Source organism: Mastigoproctus giganteus, chromosome 12, assembly GCF_048544385.1.
Source record: "Mastigoproctus giganteus isolate SK-2022 chromosome 12, ASM4854438v1, whole genome shotgun sequence".
Lineage (NCBI taxonomy): Eukaryota > Metazoa > Arthropoda > Arachnida > Uropygi > Thelyphonidae > Mastigoproctus > Mastigoproctus giganteus.
In genome coordinates this window covers 36,900,327-36,920,379 of record NC_143586.1, presented here as the reverse complement: position 1 = coordinate 36,920,379, position 20,053 = coordinate 36,900,327, and the positions used below count along the sequence as shown (strand labels likewise).

The 20,053-nt window shown below is 37.5% G+C and overlaps 1 protein-coding gene across 1 annotated transcript; it reads left to right on the top strand.

Annotated features, from left to right (window-relative positions):
• The first annotated feature begins 1,169 nt into the window (after window positions 1–1,169).
• On the top strand, window positions 1,170–18,571 carry LOC150076896 (uncharacterized). The gene is made up of 7 exons (XM_090385721.1): window positions 1,170–1,287; window positions 4,430–4,544; window positions 5,719–5,886; window positions 9,120–9,405; window positions 10,776–10,975; window positions 14,948–15,126; window positions 18,290–18,571. Exons 1-7 carry the CDS (start codon window positions 1,231–1,233, stop codon window positions 18,569–18,571), a joined length of 1,287 nt encoding a protein of 428 aa, XP_090241847.1. The 5' UTR covers window positions 1,170–1,230.
• The last annotated feature ends 1,482 nt before the right edge of the window (window positions 18,572–20,053 follow it).

Sequence of the window (20,053 nt, the reverse complement as noted above, 5' to 3'; positions counted from 1 at the left end):
CTGTCCTTTCTGTACACACTATACTCCCCATGTTCAAATTCCCAATCCCTTATGTCTGAGTGATATCCCCACAGTGTCTGCATTTGATCACTTAATCTGGACTCTAAATTCATCAAATTTATTTACTATGCTCCTTGCTCCAATCATTAGGAAACATGAAGGTATACATTAACCTCTTCTTACGCTTAGTTATTCTAACACCCCCCCCCATTTATTTGTTCCATGATGACCCACAGTAGCCTTGAATTCCCCGATATGTTCCTTTGGAGAGTCTTGCATGTTCCAATAGAAGTAGTAAAAGAATTATTTTTACCTCTGCCTGCTATTCTAGTTAATCTATTAATCTATATGTCCCCAAGCACACGCCCTTTGAGTAGACCGGGGTTCAAGCCCCTGAGTACTAAATACGGTCGATCTGCCAACCAGCAATGGACCAGCGTGGCAGATTATGGTCCATTTCTCGCAGCATGAATTGTTGAGGAGGCTTCCATCTTGCAGCGGGTTGATAATGGCTGCAGCTTACCATTTTTTTTTAGCCCAGGCTACCAGCTTTTCGACCCTCCTAATGGTGACTCGATATCATCAGCGAATATTCCTGCACCCCTTTTATTTAAGTGTAACACCGTCCCCGGGTGAAATAGGCCCAGGTTCGAATACCATCAATGATGCGCGGAACTTTTGTGGGCTTTTTGTTCACTCTGTGGCTGAGTTAGTCGGTCTCAGGTACAGGTAGCAAGGATTTTCCCCATCAGAAACCCGGATTTTTCATCCAGTAAACAGGCAAATCAACCATTGGAAACTCGCAATTCACGAACATAATACACTTGGGTATTTTAAATCATGTTTCAGGTGACCCTAGCGTGACATTTTTTCCCTCAGTATAATACGTTATTAAGCTTGTTCTGTCCAAATAGTATAAAGAAAAAAAACTCTAGTTATGGCCAGCAATTCAATTTCCTTTTGGAGCAGTTTTCCTTGTCATTCACTGACCTATAAAGGCAATTCATACATAAACTGAACGTCACACAATGCTTAACTTCCTTGCTCCCTTCTTTGATAAATGAGGCATTCTGCAAACCGAATCAACAGCGATTGCAAAACAAGGAAAAATTTAAATACCGTTCTCCCAATCAGGGCTTCAGTGAAAGGACATTATTTAGAAGTGGCACCTTCTGCGAAGGTCTCCTTCGAATAATAGACTGGTAGAATTCTACAGTATTTAATTCCCTGATGGAAGTTATGGATGAAGAGCGAGTGATCCCCAATCCTTGGGATGGACCAGTACAGGTAAGCTGCGCAATTTGTTCACTAAAATATTCAGAGCAGCTGCTTTCTTATCTAATCTTAATACGGACTCCAAGATATCTAAAAGATATAAGCACTAAATTACAACGTACGTGAGTACATTTTAATTTAGCGCTTACACAGAAAGAACACTCATAGAAAAGAGAAATGTTGACTTTCTCCTATTTAGAGTAAAAGTCAATACACCGGAGGTTATGTACTTCTTTCTTAACTTTATACGCTATACACGAAAAGCAAATAAGAAAGAATCTGGAGATATCTGATGAAGTGTCCACTAACAGTGTACGAGTAGCCCTCAGGAAAAACTTGAATTCTTTTCTTGGCTGAACTGGACTAAATTTAGGTTATACGTACACTGGGGGATCACAGATTTGGGGAGAGTGCGGGTGCGCTTTGGTGTGACGGCTGCCTAATCTTTAGCTCAAGTTTTCAGCGTTTAATGTATTTTTTTTTAGCTAGTCTCAGTAATATTTTCGTATAATGACTTTCTGAGTTATCCCCTGCATTCTTGATGAAGATGAATACCTTGAAACTTACTAGCCTTCACTGCTCGCTAACTCTTGCCCTCACCGGTTGTATCACAAGGTCAAGCAGTTGCATTGTATGGGAGTTAATCGCCAGTCGACCCCTTGTATTGCACGACATTTGTAACTCTGACCTATTTACGCTCCTGCTCTCCTTGTGAGACTGCCTTCGGCAACAAGTTGGAAGAAATTTAGCAATCAAGCGTTTGGTTATTTGTCTGCTATATGCCTGGCAACCAAGTTTTGGAAATTGTCAGCTTTTTGCCAGGACAACATTCTCAATAGAAAACTTTTACTTTGACTATTAATTGTGAGCTTTCTTGGAATTTATACTACTCTTCAAGCTGCTAATTTGGCGAATTGGCATCAAGACAGTTTCTTTTGCTCTGCCTTCTCACTTTCCTGATTACTGCCCACCGAGCAATACCCTTCGTCCCCTCTTAAGCCGGCGCCATCACTTCCAATTCAGAATGATACAATGATGGATAGAATGGGTGTTCAGCAAATGTCCTGTGCCGATTGGGAGAGTAAACCGGAGGCCCTGACGGTACGTTGCTTTTCGTGCCATAGAATCTTCTGCAGTAATTGCCAGACACCTAAAGTCAAACGGTTGAGCAAACAAAGGAGAAGAAAATGGTTTTGCCACCTGTGTGCAACTAACTCAAAACCGGCGATTATTATGTGTTTTAGAACGTTATTTTGATCCGCTAACAAAAGATTGACTTCAGTTCGACTTGACTTCGATATGATTTGACTTTTTATTTGGCTTGATTTAACCACAAGTTAAATTTTCTTGATAAATATTCAAATTAAAATTTATATATTTTGAGTTTTTTATTTGTTATTATATTTTCTTCTGAATTTTTATGTAACTAAATTGTTACTTCGTCTTCCTTTATAACATCTCAAAAAATCTCAATCCTTTATTGAGTGGCAACCAAAAATTCTTTTTGTTTTCCTTAATTTAATTATAACCCCTTTAAAAACAGTGAAAGTGAAATCATGATCTTAACTTTATGAAGATCATGACTTCGTAAAAGTAATGATTGCATTTTATTTTAGTTGCCATGTGTTCAATTACTGATTACTCTAAACACAAGCATCTGATTAGTGTAATCATGCGAAAAACGTATGCAATATTCATTGAATGATTTAGTTCCCTCTAGGTTTAACCAAATCAAAGAACTACAGCTCATGGGCCAAAACTTGAGCAACTTCCAGAGGTAAGTCAACAGACGGTGCATTATTACCCTTCAATGTTTTGAATGCTAATATGGCGACCGCTGAACATGAAATGTAAATGTTAATATGGCACCCTCATGAGATGGACACCCAAAAGGTGGGCGTCCAACCCATGCCATTGCGGAAAAACGGCAATACCCTAGGTGCTAACGTAATCACTGGATATGAACACAACAGTGATACTATAACCGAAAAAAAAAAGGGTAAACTACGGCCATTATCTTTCCACTGCAGGATGGAAGCCTCCTCAACAAGTCATGCCTCTCAGCCAGGCCAACATAACTGCCATCAGTAATTGAACTAACTTGATAACAGGAAGTTTCATTTTATTTTGTGAATCCCTCTCGATGCAGTTCTGTAATATGTGGGGTTAACATTATATTAAAGCAATTACAAATTATTTAGAGTACAGCAATGTACTGGTTACAAAAGAAAATAAGAAAGAACCTTAATTAATATGAAGCTGTTGAATATAATATTAAATACATTATAATTTAATTCAAATAATTAAATTTTGAAAGAGTCTGTTGAAAATGAATTACCACGGTCAATTACCACAATGATAAAGCTTATCACGGTTATTGACGTGACCGTGGTAAGCTTTATCAATTTTTTGCTTCTTTGAAACACGTTTCTATGAAAATGAATATGTTTTGTTTCAGATGGTAAGAAAAGAAAAGTACAACTTCTATAACTTCTCTACGTGTATACGAGACGTGGCAATGAAGTTTCTGGACTAGTGCTGTTGCGATCATGTTCGATAGATTTGAAAATAAACAGAAATGGTATGCTGTACTTCAAACTGCCTCCAACACATTGTGGTACCGAGATTGTGCAATAGGCTGACAGGTTGGAAGTAACAACCAGTTTCGTTAGCAGTAGCAGCGTTAACATTGGCATTGTGCAGATCATCTGGCATTGCACATCAATTATCCAACCTAATCACCTGATCTAGCACCAACGGATCCCTTATTCTTTCCCAAGGTAAAAACTGCCCTTAAAGGAAAGCGAATTCAGCGTATGGAGGACATAAAGAAAGACGTAATCACCGTACTGAACATCATTTCTTTGCAGCAGACTCTTTTCAGAAACCTTCGGAAGAGTTTCATATGTGCAATCAATGAGGTGGTAATTACTTTGTATAAAAATAAGACTTTTTCAGCTCCTTCAGAGTTCTTTTTATCGCTCCAGTTCGGGATCTTTATTGCCACGCCTCATATACTGTATATTGTAAAATTATGAGTTTATATTAGTTACTGTATGAATGCGTTTTTTGGGAAAGCAACCTTACAATATTTTTATTTATATCGATTGCAAAATGAGTGTTTTATGTATTCTTATTGTGTTTATATTTTCAGCTATTGAAATGGTCTGTAACATTCAGCAATCCCTTTGTATTGTGGGAACAGAACTTCTCCTCAGTTGCAGTAGAAATTATCGTTTTGGTGATGACTATCATAAATGTTATATTAGGTAATTCACGAAATATTTTTAAATTAGACTATATAGTGATATAGTGACGAACTTATTTTGGATTACTGTATTATTGGTCATCAGCTTGTCACAGGACAGTTCGCATAATCTGGTTTCCTGTTTCCTATTCTCTGTTTCAACGTCAGTTGAAACAGAGAATACTCCCTGCCCATCAGCACTAATTCCTTTCCTTAGTTGGGTAATACGGAGTGCACTGCTTTCTAATTTTATCTCTACCAAGTACTCTAGAAACAAATAATCTTAACTGGAAAATTTCCCAACAATATTATTTAGCCCTCGTGGGTAGCAAAGTTGGTTGGATCACCTCGTCCCCACACTGGGTGAAAAACACTTGAGTTCGAATCCCATCGAAGATTGGAGGAATTTTTATGGATCTTTTTCACACGTGACTCAGTTATTCGGTCAAGGGTTGAGGGTAGCGTGGTTTTTCCTACCGGAAACTGGAGTTTTGCGTTCAACAAACAGAAAATCAACCTCAAAACCCACACAATTTACAAACAATATACACAGAGCAATATGGTCTTAGTTGCGCATGCTATTAAAACTATACAACAACATCTAAACCAATACTATAAAGATAATTCTTTAGATTCTTGTCCACCAAACAACCTGAGGCAGCAATTTATTTAATATATACGAAATCCTTTATTAAATAAATAATAATTAACAAAAGTAACAAGAGTGTCCCAGATGAGATTAATGCCATCAAATTATTGATTAAATATTACATTAGTCTATAAAATAATTACAGGAGTATGTAAGATAAGGATATTGAATACAGTACAATAGAAGCATATCAAGAGCGCCTTTAGGAAAAAAGAATTGAATAAGAGTGTATTAAGTACAATAAATCATTCAAGCTGAGCCTTTAGGCCGACAGAGTAGATTTATGATAAGAATTTAAATCATGATTGGATGTACTGAATGGTACTAGACCTCGTCAACGTACCATTCAATGTATCCTATTATCAATAGTTTGCCTCGTCATCATTATTTTACTTTTATTTTATTGATTTATAATTTTTCTTTCAGAAAATGATTGTCAATACGAGTATTATGGTATATTTTATTTCTTTTTGTTTTATTTAAAACGACAAAAACCTTTAAGTACAAATAATTTAACTAACAGAATTTTTTTTTTGAAACTTTACAGCTTTCAGACGAGGAACTAAAGAAATCCTCTTTCTTTTTACTTGTGTCTTCGCTGGAATAACAGCAGAGGTTTTCAATCTTGTATTTCCCATTCTCAACTGCTGGTTCTATCACACAGCAATAATTAGCTTCTTTGGCATGAGGGTACCACTGTATATCATTTTCTGCTGTAAGTGGATATTTTGGAAATATTCTTTATTAATCAGGATCATTTAATTAGTTTAACTGTTATAACTTATGTTTAGTTTTAATTTTTGCTTAAATAACACTTTTGATGTATTTTTAGTTACACAGACTACCGGTTTGAAAGGGGAACAACATCTGAAATATCAAAAAGAATCTGACGACCATCTCATTTTTTTTCTCTAACTTTCAGACGCACTGTGTATAGTCTGAACGTATGGATGTCATTTGCTATGAACTGCCTCACTCCCCCACTCATCATTTTGTTCCTTCAACCCCTAGAAGTAACGGTAATTTCTTTACTTACTCTGTATGTCGATATTCTACTGTTGGAAGCAATATTCTACAATTTGATGTTGTTCTTCCCGTTCTGTTTGTCTATCTGTAACCACTTCTCCTTGTTGGAGGATTAACCTCCTTTTTACTATCTAAAAAACAGGATAATTCTCTGAAACGCCCATATACAGTTATAATGTGCAATGTTAATTTACTACATGTGACTGCTGTGGACACAAACACCCATTGTTCTTGACGAAAAGGATTTACAATTTTTAAGACAATGTCTTCTTATTATTTATTTCCCCTTTTGTCTTCGCATCGAGTACGGTGTTTTATAATCACCCTCTTCCTTATACAGGGTAGAAAATGCCAGGTTGGAATCAGAGTTAGCATTAGCATTAGCAGAGGTATATGATACATGAAAGCAAGCTTATACAGCATCGCCAAAAAATATCCAAATTCAGCCATGCATTCGCTTCAAAAGATTATCCACTACTTCCTAGAATTTATTTAAGCTCTCAAATTCCATAACCACAGATGGAAGTTCCAGCAATCAACAACCGCTGACTAAAGAAAAATTTCCGCACATCTATTCTACAGCTGTCTTTCCTCAATTAGAATTTATGCCCCCTTAGTTTCGGAATCTGAGCAAGAGGAAGAATCCCATCAGAATTCAGCGTGCTCAAGCCAATCACGGCTTTATACACCTCAATCAGATCACCTCACAGGTGCCTAGTCTCCAGCCGCTGCAATTTCCAGAATTTAAGCTTCTCTTGGTAAGAGGATCCCTTCGTTCCCCTCACCAATCTTGTTGCCCTTCTCTGTACACGCTCAAAAAAATCTTCATCCTTCCTAAAATGAGGCCTCCAGACCTATACACAGTACCCAAGACGTGGCCTGACCATTGCCTTATAAAAAGGGATAATCACTTCCTTTTCTCTACTAGCAAAATTTCTGTATATCATTGAAAAAACCTATGATGTTCTTTTGCAACCGGTCTGCACTGCTCAGAAAACTTCATATCTGACTGCACACTTACACCCAGGTCATTTTCATTCTCTACCACTATGAGTGTAGTACCGTACAGTTGGTACGTTTCTCTGGGGTTACTTCTACCCATAAGCAGTACTTTGCAGTTATCAATGTTAAACTTCAGTTGCCACTTCTCAGTCCATCCGCTCAACTTTTCTAGATCCTGTTGCAGTACCATGCTATCATTACTGGCCTTAACAACCCTGCCAACCCTTTGTATTATCTGAAAATTTCGACATTAAGCCTGATATCCTTCATCAGTATCATTAATAAATATACAAAACGGCAATGGCATCAACATCGAACCCTGGGGGACTCCACTAATAGCATTAGTCCACGAAGTCCATTGATTACCACTCTCAGTCATATCCCACTCAACCATCCCTTTATCCGTTGTAGCAACTTGCCCTTAATGCCATACTTTTCCTGTACAGTACTCTTTCATATGCAACAGAATCAAGAACTTTCCTGTAATTGAAGTATATGATATGAAAATTATTTTTTGCAACCAGTTCCTTTGTGACCACATCATAGTATCCAATCAAATTGGTCAGACAAGACTTCCCCTTAACAAACTCATGCTCTGTCTGAATTATTACTGCAATCTTATCTTGCAATGCTTCTTTAACCAGTGACTCCGTTATTTTATCCGAAACAGAAGTTAAACTAACATATCTGTATTTACTCGTATCTCCCTTTGATTCCCCCTTTTTCAATTGGAGAGAAATTTGCACATCTCCAATCCAGGACCTCACCTGAGTCTGACGATACTCTCATAGTTATAGATGAGGGTTTGCTTACTATCTTTTCCACCTCTATTATAACGGGAATGATCCTATCAACTCCCAAGTACCTTTTTAATTTCAACAATTTCTCCTCCACTTTTCTCTCAGTTATTACAAAATCATTTAGCTCCATCTTTGAGTTTAATAAGCTTCTGTTCTTCGCTTCCCTAAATAATTCCTCATGTGGGAATGCAGACACAAAATACTCATTCAGTTAGTCAGCTGTCTGTGCAGGACCATCAACAGCCAAACCATTGATTTCAAGCGGACCAATCTAATTTATCCCCTTCCTTACAGAGTTTATATAAGTAAAAAAGTCTTTGCTGTTTTTCTTCGCCTCCTTTGCCAATCTTTGTAACTTAACCTCCTTTGTGACTTGATTACAGACCCCCTTATATCTACTATAGGCTTCCGCATCACCTGTTAATTTATATGCATTTTTCTTTTGTCATTATTCTTATTAGTCAATATTCTATCAGTAATGTAAAGAATGTTTATGAACAATAACCAGATCTCTCATTCTGGAAACTCCCGGTAAATTAGGCCCAGTAGAATAAGCAAGCCGATGAGATTACACAAGTAATTTAAGGACATAATACCCATTGGTAAATTAGGAAAAAGGAATACAGTATTTGGGATTTGCTTAGCCGAAGAGAGACTAGATGTCAGGGTGATCTCGAACAGAGATATCTGGACATGTCTATAATACTAAGTGTTATGGAAGATGGGCAAGTGATGAACAGCAGATTCTTTTTCTAGGAGAAAAAGAATCTGCTTTAGAGTGTGAATGTATCAAGCATTCTTCTGGCAAACGTAGAATTACCTGGAGATCGGCAATTAAGAAGAGTGATGAACATACTGGTGCTATTTATATAAAACAGTCCCAAAATTCATAAGACCTGACGTCAGTACATCATAGATAAATATCTATTACAATCAAACCCTTTTCCAACTTAATTTTCGAAAAATTATTAGAAAGAGTATTAATCTAAGTCAATAGCTGTGTTCCATCTGATTCTGTAAAAAGGGACACGCTGGAGATTAAAAGTACAACAATAGGTAGCACCATGCGTTACTTCAGTTGTTAAAATTGTTTTTTAATCACCACTTTATTTTCATTTAGATTACATTTTTCCCTTGTTTGGATGGATTGCTGTCAAGGCTGCAAACTTGCCACCACTAGCGCAAGGAGCAGCTGCTTCACTGGTTTGTTTATGTATTGACATAACTGCAGAACCAATAATCGCCAAATACATGTGGTGGACCTGGAATGACGGTGATCCTCTCGTAGAAGATCGAGCTTATAATGTTTCGTTTGTGGAATACGGTTGTCTCATGATGCTCACTTCCTGGAGTGTGTGGCTGGTACATTTGATGCTGCCGTTACTACAAACAGAAGAGAACGCCAAGTAAGTTTTAAATTTCTAGTTTATTTTGGCTGTATTATAAGATTAGCATCGTGTGAAGCAGCAGAGAGTTAAAACACAAATTCAAATAAATTCAAATATAAAATAAATTGGTGTAGTGTTACAGCAATAGAAATATCAATAAATCATTGCGAAATATATATATATATATTTTTTTTTATTATTATTACGATACACAGAGCAAAACGGAGACAGAATAAGTAATGACAAGTTTAATATTAATTGGAAAATACACACATATAAATTAAATACGTACAAAAGCTTTCGGTTGGTTTGCCAACCTCCATCAGTCAAACTGACAGTTAAGAGTGTGGAACATGAGGGCGTGTACTACCAGTCATGTATGTGAGCTGCGTGGGGATGTGATGGTTAATTGTTGGATGTTGAAGCCTGTGGCTGTGACGCATGTTGCCAACGTTTGTCATTCATCAAAATGGTTGCTTGAATGATAGGGTGGACACGACATCAACTGCTCCTGTTGACTGAGGTATTAGAGCACGTGATGTTCAACGACTCCAACCAGGCGCGTCGCCGATAGTGGCGGGACTTATCTACAATCACGCCATCGCAGTGTGGGGCAATGGCCGAGTGTTCTGTGTCCGCTAAGCGGATGGCTCTTTTATGTTCCGAAAGACGTTTTCCGAGCCGTCTCCCAGTTTCCCCAATGTAGCAGCCAGTGCAGTCACAGCAACAGATGCGGTAGACTAGACCACTTTGTAATAAGCTGGGAACCGGTGTTTTCACTTTAGAGATGAGGAATCGTAACTTTTTCTGTCTGGGAGTTGTACGCATTTTATCCCATGTGATTTTAGGACCCTAGAAACCTGCTGTGATAGGTTTGGGTAGTATGGAATAAAGGCTCTCGCGGTTGAATCATTAGATTCAACCCCGAGATGTTCCCGTTGGATGTTCCTTGGATTACCTTGAATGTTCCTGTTGGATGTTCCTTGGATTACCTTGAAAGTTCCTGTTGGATGTTATTGGGGGAAACTTTAAAAAAAGGGGATGAGGGAGAAAAAGATAAAACCTCCAAAAACATAAATAAAGTAGCCCCAATGCAGTGTGTCTAATTAAAATATTAAATTAACCAAATTAGAGTGTAAATAAATTAAAGAATGCCTTGTTTTCATGAACATGGCTTAAGAGTATAAAATGTAATGAAAATTCTGAATTCAGGTGCAACTCCTGTTTAATTTTTTCTTTGTCTTTCCTATTCATATATATATATATATATATATATATATATATAAGCGACCGCGTGAGGCGCTTCATAGAAAATGGAAGTAAGATTTTATTAATTGGAATAGAGTTCCTATTAAGTGAAAAATTGACAATCTTATTTTTATTTTCAGGCTGCAGATGATAATTCCATTATCCATTTGTACTGGTGTGCTTCTAACCGTTTCTTTCTCAACGGAATATTTGGTTCTATATCTTATTACGAAGAAGTGTTTTGGTGTCTCAATGCTGTATGGTTTTTGTTGGGCAATCATAGCACGTGTAATTCTGTTCTGCACAGCACTTGTAGATGCTCAGTATCGAGGAGGAAAAGGTAACCTTCTGTATTACTATAGTCACAAAGAAATTTCTGCGCTGTTCAAAATTAAAATAAATAGTAACAAACTATTTAAAAATTAGTTACTTACTACATTTCTCCACAAAATTAACAGAACAAAATGTTTACGATGAATATTATTGACTTGGAGGTTTTTAAAGTTTCCATTGAGAGAGACTTTCCAATTTCTGCATTTTCTGGCCTTGTGACCATGTCTACTGCTTCATCTTATATTCAGAAAAATCCTGATAAAAGGGTCGTATAAATCTGCCAGGAGAAGTGTGTTAATGTGAAAACTTGTCCTTTGTGGTCTTCGCACTTCTCTGTTCTTAGGAGACAAGTTCATCAGGCACATAGAAATTACCAGAGACATAGACATTTGCTTCTTGAAGATGTTGAGGAATCCGCAGTGGATATGCTAATCTTAAGAAAAATTATGTTAGGACAAGAGCCTCTAGGAAAAAAGAAACTTGGTCCGACTTTTTTCAGAGCTCTGAGAACGATGGGCTGTGGGGGCTATTATACAAAATTATAACAAAAACTTATAACTAAAGTCTTCGGGACTTTTGTACTTAATGGAATCGAGACTGAAAACTGGTCTGAATCATATTTGACAACTTGTTCCGGTTGATGATTCGGATTGGTGTAGTTATTTGGTTTTAGAAACATCGGCACTAAGGCCACGTTGTTCCTTGTACAAAATTGCATGTGTTCTGAGGTCGATTTTCTGTTTTTCTGTAAAAATTCTTCCCGTCATCGACGGGATTCTAACTCAGGTCTTTTTCACCTGGTGTGTGTGGAAACATTCAGGCGCATTCGGGTTGTGATATTGAAATTTATACAGGTATTCGCTTTGAAAATGTCTTGTACATATCTATATCTTATTCGAAACTATTTACTACTGCTGGGTTAAAGACAGTTGTAAAGCAAAGCAGTATAGGAAAAGGTCCTGGTATGGACATGCTTGAGAATTTATTTATTGTGGAAACTGCAAAAATTAAACCAGAAATTCTAATACAATTGTTTAACAAATGCTTGGAGGAAGGACACTGTCAAGGGTTCTGGAAAACTGCTCTTCAGAAATTGATTGAAAAACCCGATAATTCCCTGAATGAACCTAGATCTTTTCGGCCAATTGTACTGCTAGCCAATTTGTGGAAATTATTGAAATGCCTAAAGTTAAACTTTCCTTTGTTTGAAAACAATCTTCTTGCATGCAATCAATATGGTTTTTCTCCAGGTCAGTCTTGTGCGGATGCCCTCGTAGATTTTATTTGCCACCTTGATAACTTTCCGATAAGATATACATTTTGATTTCCTTGGTCGGATAGACTTGACATCCAGCGTCCACTTACATGTAAAATTGGCAATGAAATCCCTATAGCCCGGAAACTAAATTGCTGGGCGTTATTATTGAGGATGCCCTTGAATGTCTACGTTCTGCAAAATGTCCTTAACAGTTATATCTTCTTGCCAAGAGCTACTTTACAAACCGTTTCTTGACAATCGAATCCAAGCATACCAGATTCTATGTGACGATTTTAGAGGGAGTCCTCAGGGATCCACCTTAGGATCGTTATTCTGGAACCTGGTGATACTAGACTGGAAAAAGAGATCACTTTAAAATACCAAGATAATTGCTTACGCTGATGATCTTACTGTATTCGTTAACTGTAACTCAAGATGTGCTTTGGTAGCATGAGCTAGAATAGTCCTACGAAAAGACTTGGCACAGTGTTAGGTGACAGCAGCTATTCATGCCTCTGGCGCGAACCCAACTTGACTTGCAATTTGGTGTTTAGGACGAAATGTTTGGCTGTGGGTCTTCATCTGTTTATATGTTTATGGGACAACTGATTTTGCTGTTATGTTCATCACCAGTGGTTACTAATGGTTGTGTTTATTTTGAATACATTTGTTTAGTAAATGTGCTTATTATTAAGTGATTAGTAATTCCAATTATTACGTTCACTTAATATGCTTTTTAAAACTGTGCCTTAAATTCTGGGCATAACAACTTTGAGTGAAAGTTGGGGTTTTTGGTGATAGTTTGGTAAGATTACCATCATTTGGTAGCTTGCAAGTTTTTTACGAGTTTTGTCTAAGTTAGGTATAAACTGTATGTGTAAGTCTTTCAGAGATCAGAGAGACACGCTTGGCTAGGGTGGATATTATTAGATTGGTTTGGCTTGAGCAGAGTTCTCTTGAGCTAGGGTTTAATTATCTTTTTTTTTTTGGACTAGTCCTTGATTAAACATTATCTAATCATTATCTAGAATATAATAAGATTATTGTTACTATGCAATGAATTTTGAAGTAACTTATATTGAAGAGTGATTATGTTAATTCTTGAGTGATTATCGTTTAGTTATATAGTTAATATGTAGTGGTTGAGCAAATTTCAACCTTTTTTTCCCCCTCCTGGTTTCCCCACCGAGAGCTGCTTTTTTTCCTCCTTCGCGATTACTCATCAGGACCTTTTTTTTCCTTTCTTTTTTTTTTTAAATACACCACGGAAACTTCTGTTTCTATTTAATTTCCTCCTGTGGAGTGGGCCTCCAAAGGTATTTAGCCCACCTTTGCACACATCAGGTGAATCAGAGTCTCGAATTGAGACATTACAAGCACTATTGGATCTGGCCCACCTTCCCATGGTGTGGACGAGTACCCAGATTCATCTCTCCAGGATCCTTCTAGAGCACTAAGCGGCCAGAACACAGCAACAAAGCACACACATAATTCAAACAAACCCTATATTACTTACATATCCCTTATGCAGTGAGATTGTTCCTCACAGAGTTACGAGGCGTTGTTGAACTGATGTTCTAAGAGATGCCCTTTACAAAACCACGTCTACATGTCCACAGGGAAGCAGTTTCAGGAGACAAGAACCATTACAAGAAGAGCTGCCAAGGTCGCTCGAGGACTACGTCAACCCGAACTGACCGGTATCTGGCGCTAACAGCAGAACGGAAACCTACGATGTCCTATTATCATTTGTCTCTTGGGGTTGCTGAAGCCCCGGGTGAAAATATTTCCAAAAAGACTGTGTTAAGAAGACCAGAAAAACAAATTAAATTCTTATGTCTATTAATTGCGTGTGTTCTATAGTCGATTTATCTGTTTGGTGGACGAAAACCCGAATTTCGGCGGAGAATTTCTTCTCGTGTACTACAACGACATTGCATATCGAGCTCAAGTGGTGGAAGATATCTTGAAATTGACGACTGCCGTATCCAGCACGATTAGCAGAGTTAAATCTGATCGAACTTCTGTGGGACGCCCTTAGGCGTAGCATTGTACGCTGACAGAATTCCTCTGTCACTTGGTGAACTAAAGTCTGCACTGGTGAAAAAATAGAATCTTATAGACATCATTGAACACCGCTGTGAGGACTGTTTAGCGGTTGGAATGGATCCTACACCGATCATGTGACCATATCAGCATTATTAGAGGCATATGGTGCAAGAAAACAAACATTTGCAGCATCAAACCACAAAAATATAGACGATTCCCATTTCCCCATCTCTTGACTCCAAACGTTTGTCGAGTTCGATCATCTTGAATCGACTTGTGTAATATGAACTTTTTTTGCAATTCTTGTGCAACCCCTAGTAATGTCCCTTATGCCTGTCCGAAGTTTCTCGCTATCTATCATTTCATCGTTATTCTCTGGTACACCACCATACCAAATTTTGTCCTTCATCAGAAGCTGCACTAGTTATGTCATTTTTTTCTGTGTTCTGTTTATCTTATCTCACACTGTATTTATTTGTAACTAACTATTTTTTAAAGTTAAATAAAAACTAAAAATTCAAATAAATAGTAACTAATTATTTATTTGAATTTTTTTCTAATTCTTATAAAAATTCATATAAATTGTATAAGAGGTTCATTTTCAATATACCTGTGCACTATTTAATTAGTTTCTAATTAACCAAGATAAATATAATTTTTTTTCCCTTTTAGGTCTTCAAATCTTCATAGGAAAAGAATTTTTGCTTAATGTGCTACCTGGTTTCTTTCTTTATGGTTATCTTCTTTGGTTTGGTAGGCCAGAGGACGTTCAATCAGTTAGAATTCATCAACAGATTGGAAATTGTAATGAAACCGCTATAGAATCACTTCCTTTCCTTCCTTTCGTTTTGGTAAGTTAATAGAATTTTTCATAATTATATCACAGCAAGATGTGCGTTTAATTCTCTAGAAATCCTCCTTACGATCGTTTGCTAAAAATACTTGAGTTTGAGTTCCATCTCTGTGTCGGGAACTTCTATGAACTCAATAATTTTAATAATGTGTCAGGGAACTTCTATGAACTCAATAATTTTATTTTAAGTATTTTAATTTAAATTTGATATCTATATTTATGCAAATTCTATCTCTTCCTTATTTCGTACCTTCATTATGGAAAAATAGGTGTTTGTATCATCATTAACCTTCTAGTTACCGTCTTATTTGGAGTTGTTTTCCCATCAATAATCCTTTACTTACTGAAAAACTTTAAGGAATACGAAATCTTACTCCCATTTTATAGTATAGTCAAATGATTGCTTTCTTATTATAAAAGTATTTTCCAGAATCAGGCAAGGACAATTTTTCTGTATTTGATAGGTCGGCTTTTCTTATACGAACTAGTTTCATTAACAGAAATTTGGACATTTTTTTCTGCCAACCAACAATTCCTAGTCTGGCAATCGTAAAAACAAGAATCATCAATAAATCTTTGTAATTGTGGATAGAATCATGTTTTTCGGTTTCCAGTCACGTAGCTCTCTGAGAAGCTGTTCTGGCCACGAACAATTTCCTCCAACTACGTCGATCTTTTGCTCTACAAGCAACATTGCAAACTGCCATGCCTAGAAGGTCATTGATCCCATCCTTCCACCTTTCCATTATTTTTTCCATTATAATCTTCAACAGAAACTTATCCCTCCTTGCTACTTGTCCAAAAATTTTGAGTTTTCTTATCTGTTGATGCTATAAAGAAGACTTTTAGGTCCGCCAATTGTGTTCAATACCCAATCATTTGTTCTTCGATCAATGTAAGAAATACGCAGTATTCTCCTCTAATATCGCATTTCAAATGCTTCAATTTTCCTCCTGTCAATTCTTTGGAAAAATTATGGACTCAATGATTCTTAGTTTCGTCTTTAGGGACAGTTCTTGATCTCTCCATACTTTCGACAGATCCGTGACCAATGTTTTAGCAATTGTCTGTCCTCTCTTTACATCATTTGAGCAGTCACCATTTTTATTTATTCTTCATCAATTTCTTCGATATCTCTGACATTAACCTTCACTTACCAATCACCATTATGTTAGTTTTACTCGCATTCAGAAACAGTCCTTTTTTTCTTACTTCTTTCACATATTCTCCTCAGAGTTTCTTTCAGATGATCCTTAGAATTGCAAATTAGCATAGTATCATCTGCATAAGGAAGGTTTTTCACCTTCAGTCCTTCAGTTTTAATGCCAGTGTCTAAATCTTCCAAAGCTTCAAGCATGATATCTTTGGCATAAAGATGAAAAGGATGAGATCACAAAATGCAGTCGAGCCGGAGACCGTTACCGATTTTGAAGAGTCCGTGTTTGCCATGTTGGTTCTTACAGTTTCTTCCTGTTTCTGGTATATTACCTTAATCAGCTGAATTATGTGGATTGGGATTCCCATATTAGTCATAGTTTCCCATAGTTTATCATGTTGAACACAACCAAATGCTTTTGAATAATCTATAAAACACAAAACGACTGGAACTTTCAATTCTTTGCATTTTTAAACGATGAGACTTAGACTTAAGATCTCATCTCTGGTTCCTCTACCCTTTATGAAACCTGTCTGCTCTTCTCGCGTTTCTTCCTCAAGTTTTCTTGAAATTCTGTTTAGTATGAGTTAAAATTGATTCATATTATCAAAATTGTTCTTCAAGAACAATTTTGATAACATGAGAAATTAAGATAATAGTCCTGTAATTTGCACAAACTTTCAGATCTTCGAATTTCCAGGCTAAATTGTAATTGTATTTTTTTCGTGTTCTTCAGGCTAAATATTGCAACATCGCAAGAGAAAACTCTATTCATTTAATAGCAAAAATACATTACAGAATGTAGGCATGCATAACATGCTGTAATGGATTAGAGCATGCCTGTTTCCCGCACGTTTTTTCAGAGATCTATATACACCGATGAGCCAAAACATTATGACCAGTGAGTGGTTATGCACATCGAAGCAACTGCCGGCGCTGGTCGGAACGCGGTATAAAAAACTCATGATACTGAGCTCCGTTAATCGGAGTTACTCTTGTTCTTCAGATGGGAAAGTCAGCGAACTAAAGTGAGTTTGACAAAGAACAAATTGCAATGGCCAGACGACTAGGTTAGGACATATCCGAAACGCTACGGCTGGTCGGATGCTCACAGTCAGCTGTGGTTAGTAAGTGCCGAAACTGGAGGGAAAACCCACGAACTGCTAATGAGGTGTTGGACGACCATGGATCATACATGCTTGAGGTGAGCGAAGGCTCTCCTGGATGGTATGTAGCAAAAGAAAGGTGACTGTGACGCAACTCGCAGGTAATTGGAATTCTGGTGATGAGAGTAATGTGTCACAACGCACAGTACATGGAACCCAGCTGAAAATGGGGCTGCGTAGCCACAGACTCCTCTGAGTGCAGATGCTAAAAAAGATTCACCGTCGTCGACAGTGCCTACAAAGGGCCCAAGAGCATCGAAACTGGACCTTGAGTGACTGGAGGAAGATCGCCTGGTGGCGGCGGTGTCATGCTGTGGGCTACGTTCTGCTAGGATACCCTGGGTCCAGTCATCTATGTGCTGGGCATTCTCGTCTACCAGCTAACTAAACATCATTGTCTGCGCGGGGTAGCACAGTGATAGCGTCACTGTCCTCCCCATACCGGGGGGGAAAGGCCCGGGTTGGAATCCCGTCGATGATGCGAGGAACTTTAATGGGCCTTTTTCACTCCGTGGCTGGGTTAGTCGGTCTCAGGCGTACAAGGCAAGGTTTTTTCCCAGAAACCGGAGTTATTTCGTCCAGCACCCGAGAAAATCGACCATAGAAGATGGTATTTACAATCATAATACATATATGGCTATATGTAAGAGATTACGGGTGGCCCTAATATAATAATTTGAATTTGCAGGTGGAAGACCAACTCATATTAGGTAGGTGGTCATAATGTTTTAGCACATCGGCTTATGCATTCAGTCTTAGTGCTTTTCAATCAACTAACTTAATCCGCGTAATCTAAGAGTTGCCGTTAAATTTTATTTACTTTTTTTTATTCATTGCAGACAATTGAAAAAAAGAAGTATCTGTGCGTTGAAGACTACAGCGATCCTGCTTTCAACTTTGATTGTATTCCGGGAGGTAAAAAGAGTTTAATGAACACGACAAAATCATGGTATACCTTATGTGGTAAACCATTTGAAGATAGGGCAGAAATTACAATTTTGAATATTCTAGCAGTTACCGTACTGGCATTCCTTTGTTTAATCTTACAAAATATAGAGATGAAAGCCACTGGTCAATCCACTGTAGTAATGGCAAAGAGGATACAGAAAAAAGCAGAGTGAATTACTTCATATGACGAATTTATTTCTTACATTTATTTCTAAATTTGAAAAAAAAAATTCACAGGAACACTTGTATACGAACAAATGTTATTTTAGTATTACATTAGTAAAGGCAGATGATGCAAGAAAGCAAACTTATACAGTATCAACCAAAAAAAAAAAAAAAAACCTTTCCCATTTCATCCATCCATTCACTTCACTTCAAATGTTTATTTAGTTCTGCATTCGATTTATTTAAGCTGTCAACTTGTACAATGTCAGATGGAAATTTGTTCAGGCAATCAACCACCCGCTGGCTAAAGGCAAACTTCCGCACATCTTTCTACAACTGTCTTTCCTCAATTTGAATTTCTGTCCATTCAGGTTAGTAATCTCAGCAAGAGGAAGAATCATCCCATCCCATCACCATTGAGCCTGCTCAACCCATTCAAGGCCTTGTACACTTCAATCAGATCACCACGCAGGTGCCTAGTCTCCAGACGCTACAATTTGCAGAATTTAAGAAGAAGAAGAATCTTTATTGTAACGCTTAGATTGATATATTTACATAATAATAGTGGCAACAGCATGTCACGGAACACTAGTTAGGGGTGAACAATGTACTACAGAGATATTATTGCATCAAAAAGCCAAAAATACATAAATGAATAATTAATAAGTGAAATAAAGTACAGAAAAATGGAAAAAATATACCGAACATTAAGCGAGTTTACAATCATTTGTTTCAAATTACATACTATATACATGGAAGTGCATAAATATATGCATAGTTGGTTGGGTTAAAAATATACATTGCTCAAGACTCATATTTTAACAGTAGTAACTTTGGCCACCCCATTGAGTATTCTTTTCCTATATTGTCGATCTGTACAGAACTTGTTCAAGTCGACATCTAAATCCTGAACTCCAGATAGCATCTGCTGAGGAAGAAATCATTGCAATAGATGAAGGCGTCTTTGGAGAGGGCATAGCTGAGGAATTGCTCGTATACGTGCCACTGGGTTCCTCCATGAACAGTTTTCCCAGAAGGAACATGAGTTTGATTGTTTTGACGAGCGTGCTTTAATTAAAGAGCGACGTGACCTTGGATGTTAAGTGTGTTGGCCATAGCATTAGTCCCGAGTTGAGGAGGTAGGCTAAGTTTGTGGCACTCCCACTTGACAAGCCAACACTCAAATGAGAAAACTGGTTTCGTGGTAGAGGGAGATGCAGATGCCCAAAGCTCTGCAGCATAGAGAGTGGCAGATACTCTATTTTTGAAATGTATCTCACCATGGTGGATTTGTCTGTTACATGGTGCAGATGTTGCTTGCATATCCATCTCAGTCCGGCGGCTTTTGTGAGGAGTATGTCTACATGCTGGCCGAAAAGAAGCATTGGTTTAAATCTGATTGCTAGGTCGATGTGATGTTGGACAAGCCGGATGGAGGCTTCATTGCTGGTTGGATAGATTTTTGTTGGCTGTTACTTTAACGAGAAGAC

Excerpts from the sequence above, each read along its gene's own strand:
- LOC150076896 (XM_090385721.1), top strand. The coding sequence starts at position 1,231 with ATGGAAGTTATGGATGAAGAGCGAGTGATCCCCAATCCTTGGGATGGA. Across the intron at positions 1,288-4,429 it reads CTTGGGATGGACCAGTACAG|CTATTGAAATGGTCTGTAAC; the intron begins GTAAGCTGCGCA and ends TTATATTTTCAG. Across the intron at positions 9,406-10,775 it reads CAAACAGAAGAGAACGCCAA|GCTGCAGATGATAATTCCAT; the intron begins GTAAGTTTTAAA and ends TTTTATTTTCAG.